Below are 6983 nucleotides of genomic sequence, written 5' to 3' on the forward strand. Positions count from 1 at the left end.
ATACCTGTATACCCCAAAGGGTTGTAATGATGGTCAATACTAGAGTTTTACTTTAATTCCAGGGTTTAGTGTTGTGGTGTTCTCCCCTGCTTTGGGAGATATACAGACAGGTGACAAATTAAAGAAAAACTAACGTAAAGTGTCTTATAGTGACTATCGGAACAGAACAGTTTCTCTGCGCCTTGGCATGTTTTATGAGTTTTGGAACTGTGCTGGAGGGATGGCGCTTTTGGTGTTTTGATTATTGTGATGGAGAGCACTTTTTTATTTTATTATGGAGGCCATAGCATAGATGCATATCATTTTCATACTCTTCAAAGTAAACCATTCAGTGACAATATATCATCCTGGATGAGACCACTGTCACCAAGAAAGATGTTTCATCGTCAAAATAAGTTCCCACTGGACTGTAGGGGTCAAGCATTAAGGCCTGTACCTTTCTCTTGGTGTATGCCACTTTCCCAGAATGCCCACACATGCACTCACTGAGAATATGATTAATGACTCATCTGACCATATCACTTTTCCACGCCCCTGTATTTATATCAGGGCCTATGGGTTTTGCACCACTTAACTCTGAAATGTGCATGCATCTTTGTAGTTTTAATTGAGTTTATGCACTTATGCACTGCAACCCTACTATAATATCCCTGAACTGTTCTCTGCCCTGATCACATCCTGTATTGACATTATCGTTTGGCGTTTGTTACATTTCCCCACTCTTTTATTTATTTTATTGGTTTTTCTTTTAAATTGTCACCAATCTGTATGTTTCTGGAATGTAAATCTTAATTTTGATTCCATGTCATTGTCATGTTTTTTAATCCACTATCGATAAAGAACACACATGTTTTAATTGCTCAGACCTCACAAGATAGCGCCACCTGTCCATTTATCTCAATGGAAAGGGGGGTGCCATATTGTGAGGAAGAGAAAATTTAATGATCTACCAGTGGCATTGGGGGGCCTGTGATGTGTTGCAGGACAACAAATAGTAGTCTTATATTCTTATATGATGTGATTTCTTCATAATCTCCTATGGCCTTAGCAACAATGTGTGTCGCTTTGTTGGCTAGAATAATCAGCTATTTCCGGCGATCGATGCTGTCATGCGACAGAGTATGAATTAGGCTTAATACTAGTCAATGTATGCAATACTGCTTTCACCTTTATATCAAGACTGAATATGCATGACACATAGCCTTTGTAAGGAGACCAGAATGTGTATGGAACACAATATACTATACAAAATTCTCTTCTTGACAAGTTGGAGCATGTTAATGTGTCTGTGTTGTTAGTGCAAGTGTGTGAGCTCAGAATTACAGGGTTCCAAGTTATCAGGTGTTACACTTCACTATTGGAAAAGAAAAATACATTGTAGTGTTGTTTTGTTTGTTTTTTAATTCACATTATTGTGTACACATTATTTTTCTATACAGTGCCGCCAACATGCTATGGGCCGTTTATAGTCTCATATGAACAAAATTGTCAAAGAATTTTTTTTTTTGACACCAACACCTGGTTGGAACCTTATAATTCAAGAGACATGATATACTCTCCATTATGTATGGTTTAGAACAGTGGTTCTCAAAGTGGTGTCCAGGGACCCCCAGGGGTCCTTGAGAGGGTTCCGAAACATCACGAATATTTTCAGAAAGGTATGCGGCTAAATATATATTAATTTGGGGGGATCCTTGAAATGAAAACCACTGGTTTTGAACATTTCATGCAGTATTTGATTTCATATAGGCTACATAAAGACTGCTCTGCTGTTCCATTTGATTTGCCTCTATTGTGAGGTTGAAATGCTGTATTGGTCAGCATCTGTAGAAAGTCCTCATCACAGGTAGTGTTGATGTAAACTAGGACAAAGCTTTCGGTGTTATGTTTTGTGTTTTTATTTCAGATTTATCATTCTTCTCTTTGAGTGAATTCTGCACATAGTCCACAGTGGCCTTATAAAATGATTAATAAAAATGATTACTCAAAAATGCATCTTCTATTTATACAAATACAAATTTTGTATTTTCATCACAGTATAGTAATTTGTGTTGGCTAGTTGACTAGTTGGTTCATATGATTTGTCTGTTTTTCCTTTGGCAGAATATTGTGAAACTTGACTGATATGATATGAGTGTATGAATTAATGGGGCCAGAATACAGATCTGTGACTGATTTGATATTGTAACATACAGAATGTTGACCATAGGAGCATGCACAACATGTTTGTTTACCCTGTGTAGGTAGGAGCAACACTTTCTTTGTTTCTTTCTGAATCGGTACAGCTTAAATGAACAAACCTGTTTACATTCCAGCTGAGTGTTTGGTATGTTCCATTTAGAAGGAACTAAAGAAAATGAATGTTCACATTTTTTGTAGATGTTATTTCAAATGGAAACAATCAAGTGTTATGCCTTATGTCCTTATTTGTTGTTGAACCGTACATCATCATACTTTACTATCCTACCACCTCGTGTCACCACCTCTGTCTGCCCCCATGTTTCAACTTCCCCATCTTTCTCCTCAAAGTGACGCACTGTCACCACCCCTGTTGTAGGCAGGCCACAGGGGAGATCCTTAGTGGCCTCCTTGTAGAGCATCATCTTCATAAAGTCTTGACTAAGTCCTGTTGCTCCTGCTGGGACCAGCGCCTGGGTCTTCTCTGTTGGCCGTGGTGAAGGAGACCGGTCACGGTGTGTTACAGCTTGAGGATGCAACCCTGCGTTTTCTCGTTTGGGAGAGGCTGCACGCTCCCACCTACTCGGTGATATGGCTCTCTTCACTGGTAATGTAATTATGGGTGATGGAGCTAAGCGATTTGGTGATGCAGTTCTGCCTATTGGTGATGGAGATCGGTTTCGCATTTCTGGTTGGGTCAAGTGTTTCGGGAGGTTCCCTCTTGCTGGATGTCCAGTGGTCCCTCTACCCCCGGCCCTCCTTATGTCATTTATGACACCAGCCATGGAAGCCCTCAGAGTAGGGTCACTCTCCACCATCCTACAGACTGCATGGCAGTGCGGCTGATCCCGTAGGGTCTCCTTGACCTTAGCGGGACAGACACTGGGTGTGTGCAGTCTAATGCGGGCACAGAGCTCTGCAATGATTTTACCCATGGCCCACACATCTGAGCGCTGGTCACGTTGGCTGCCCCTCTGTAGCACCTCAGGAGCTGAGTAGGCTTCGTTACCCATGTCTATGGCAGAGTTGAGACCATTGCGGTAGAACTTGGCCAGTCCTAAGTCAATGATTACGGCCCTGTTTGTGGCATGCTCAACCTGGAAGATAATGGTGGAGTTTAGTTGTTGTCAAGCTTGTCATGCACTTTCAAATAATGCTGGTATATTGAAGACAAACTCACCATAATGTTTTCTGGCTTGAGGTCTTGATGGACAATGTCTTTAAGGTGGAGGTGAAGCAGACCTTCACACATGCCTAGGATAATTGTCCCCTTGTTGGATGGAGTCAACTGTAGTGACAAAAAGGGTAAAGAAAAGTTGAATGTTTAGGAGAATATATATATATATATATATATATATATAAATTACTGTAGGCTATTTATATACCATTTTAAACACACTTTAGGAAGGGAACCATTTCAGGCTGGAATAAGGGAGCAAGAATACAGGTATGCAGTGCAATACTGGACCAACGACTGGATGTAATTCGATACCTGGTTGCCGCCTAGACCAGCCAAGTCAGCTTGACTGCCGCAAGTGAAAATAGCATTATAAAGTCAGAAGTCTAAAATGAGTGTATGAATTAATAGGGCCAGATCTGTGGTTAATAACATGGGTCTAATAAGAAATACCAACTCATTTATTATGCCTGTTGAATAGGTACTTAGGAAGGCATGATCAATGGAATCCTTGGTTGATGTCTTTAAGAGGCAGCTAAAAACTTGTTTTAATTTGACTCTTTACTAGACTTTAACTTATTTGTTTAACCTGTGTTTTGTAAAGCAATTTGAACTACATTTATGTCTGAAAGGTATAGGCTACAGTAAATGTATATTATCTCAGTCTTTGGAAAATAACTTATACGGAATGTGCCTAAGCGGAATTACAGGAAATACAAGATTAGATGCTGTCCAGTCTGTTGGAACAGTCGTAGCTTAATTATTCCATGACCTGTAGCCTACTACCAGTAGACAGTTTCGGCAGAAGTTCTTGGCCAGTCTACCTTTGTCTTGTGTTTGTGATCCAAGTCACAAATTACATTTGTAAATTATGTCTTAAATCACGTGAAGGAGCTGCTCCACAACAACTTTTTCCAAGTATTTTGGAGAACATTTGAAGTTTATACGCTTGTGATTGTGAATGCAATGAGCACTAACTATGAGACACTGCAGATCATGTCTGTGTGTCTGTCTGTGTGTCTGTCTGTCCCGCTGTGACACCATGGATTACTTTAAAGGGCTAGAATAAGCCGGTGCAGGTGACTATATCTAAAACGTGTTGAAGGGAGATAGGGGTGAACTCAAGTAAAATAGGACACATGGGTGTTAAATTGTGGCACAAGGATTCAGGCTTATAGATAAAACCATTGATCTCATAAAAGAAGAAAAATATTGAAAACATTTCACAATCGACAGAGGAGGAACCAGAAATGGCAGTAGGAACAGAATTTACAGTACATAATGATTAATATTACTTCAACAAGAACCACCATCTGAATAATGAGTTCTACTGTAATTTGCCAAATCTAATTTATGTCTCATCCATGGCAAGACAAAATATTTAATTAAGTTCACGCTGTCCCTCATGTACATTTTGCATTCATGGTTGAAGTTGATTTATTGTTGGATTCAGCTGAATTAATCACACCGGGAGATTAGATTACTATCTTATCCTTATGAACGCTGTGATTATTAACTCCAAATCCATATTTGACAACCCCATCCCTGAGAAGTGATACCTGTATTTACCTGTATTTTAGACCTCGATGCTTTAAAGATGGTGGTCTCTAAATCTTCTCCAAAGATGAACTCCAGTGGCAGGACCCATTTGGAATCCGTGAGAGTTATGTTTCCCAGAAGCTTCACTATGTTAGGATGAGTTGCCTTGCTGCAGATGACCATGATCAAGACAAAGGATTACCCTCGTGTTTTTTATTTTTTTTATTTTTTTCTTCTGGTTGTATATCATGTATCATTTACTATTAGCACACTCATACTCACTTATACACTTGGCACTCTCGCTCTAGGTCCTTCTTGCTGATGAGGTGCTGTGGAACCCTCTTTATCGCAGCCCATGTATCATCATACTTCTCTTTGTATACTTTTCCAAAGCAGCCTGCTGCAATAGTCTTGGTAGAGTACGCCATCTAAAGGATTATGAATAAGATGGAGAGCAGGGAAGGTTTTGTAAAAGGTTATTGGCTATTATGCAGTATATTCTTCTGTGTTTAAACAATCTGCTCTTGTCTTTCAGTACAGTGTCTCTTCTAGTAGATTCACGCTGTTAACATTCCTGACAACTGTGAGAAAGATAGGAGATCATGGGTACACACAGTAAAACCCTCAGTGTTCAATTCACTGTGAGAGTGTAAAGATGGTCCATTAGGTTAATATTTAACACTCACAGAACAGTGAGGAGTATTTAGTTGTATATGGAGGGTGTGCCACTGCAGATGTCTGACAGTTGATGGGGATTAGGAAACAAGTTATGCATTGCACCAACTGCATGACTAGTGCATTGGAACATGAATCAATTGCTAGTCAATGCCCAGATAATTTATGTTCGCTGCTAATGATGTGTTAAAAAAATGATCTCTTGGATAAATATGTGCTCTAAAGCTAAACTGCAATTATTTTAAAGGTTTTACTACCTGCCTTCAGCGTTCTGCTTGTCTCAGAACTTTGAGCTTAGTTTTGTAATGGAGTCGTAAACATCCTGACAAACTGGTAAGTTAGCATGTAAAAATGACTAGTTTCACATTGCTCAGCTTGTCTTGTAAACCCATGAGGGACACGGAAATAAAATAACCAGTCAATCAATCAAACAAACATTATAATGCACTTACAATGCTTCACAACACTCATAAGTTTTTATAATTATGCATAACAACTTATAACCAAAACACTATAACTATCTAAGTTAAGATAGTTATAATGTGCTGTTCCACTGAGCTTATAATGGCTTACCAGCACTTAAATGTTGTTATAAGTTGTCATACATGATTATAAACATTTATAATGAGTGTTATACTGCCTTTTTAGAGGATTATAATGCATTTTAAATGCAATTAGAATGCATCCTAGACCCAACCTTTAATTAAGTGTTAGTATGTGTTACTGACAGGGTTCTATTCTATAAAGAGAGAGTTGTACGCACATGAGAAATCGTTTGCAAAAAATACTTTAAATTGTTACCTACCTGTTTACAATAAGCATCCTCTATGTTTTTGACAGATTTGTTAAAATGTATGATATGCATATATCGTATTTTGGAAATTATGTTAAAATCAAATAAGCATACATACATGAAATATAAATAAATATATAGGACCTTATTTCCAGGTACATACCTCTGTATTGTTGAAAGATGGACGGGCAGAATCAGGTCAGGTCTCAACACAACATAGTTGCCTGTTTTATACCACTTGCATGGTTTGTCCTGAGGGAGACACGCCTTTCTCCTTGACTTGCGTAACAGGAAACACTACCATACAATATAATGTCTAAACACAAAGACATTTAGGACACATGATATTATCCTTTTTATGTTATATTTATTATATATTTAAATATGATGATAAGCCGACTATAGTCAAGAGGACTATTAGGAAGGATCCTGATTGGAATGTGTCCTCCTCAGAATAACCAAATTACATTATTATTTATGCCTCATTTATGCTCCATAGTACAATCTTAGCACAAAAGTACAAAATAGATGATCTACAAACTCACGGTAGATCAGCTATTTTCCACGTGCATGCGACCGTCTTAAAGGAGTATTTCACCCCAAAAAATGACACCCCATGAA

At 38.6% G+C, this 6983-nt stretch overlaps 1 protein-coding gene across 1 annotated transcript; it reads right to left on the reverse strand.

The window, feature by feature from the left end:
* Positions 1-2136: 2136 nt before the first annotated feature.
* Positions 2137-6593, reverse strand: LOC310856819 (uncharacterized protein). The gene is made up of 5 exons (XM_083762311.1): positions 6526-6593; positions 5177-5322; positions 4925-5063; positions 3359-3466; positions 2137-3275 (listed from the first exon to the last, which is right to left on the reverse strand). Exons 2-5 carry the CDS (start codon positions 5320-5322, stop codon positions 2424-2426), a joined length of 1245 nt encoding a protein of 414 aa, XP_083618437.1. The 5' UTR covers positions 6526-6593; the 3' UTR covers positions 2137-2423.
* Positions 6594-6983: the final 390 nt, after the last annotated feature.

This window comes from Protomyctophum parallelum (genome assembly GCF_964188405.1).
Source record: "Protomyctophum parallelum genome assembly, chromosome: 3".
Taxonomy (NCBI): Eukaryota; Metazoa; Chordata; class Actinopteri; order Myctophiformes; family Myctophidae; genus Protomyctophum; species Protomyctophum parallelum.

What these genes read in the sequence shown, in the direction of transcription:
- LOC310856819 (XM_083762311.1), bottom strand. Translation starts at nt 5,322, where the DNA reads ATGGCGTACTCTACCAAGACTATTGCAGCAGGCTGCTTTGGAAAAGTA. An exon ending in CGAGAGTGCCAAGTGTATAA is followed by an intron (nt 5,064 to 5,176) that starts GTGAGTATGAGT and finishes GGTCATCTGCAG; the next exon opens with CAAGGCAACTCATCCTAACA. An exon ending in CATCGAGGTCTAAAATACAG is followed by an intron (nt 3,467 to 4,924) that starts GTAAATACAGGT and finishes TTGTCACTACAG; the next exon opens with TTGACTCCATCCAACAAGGG.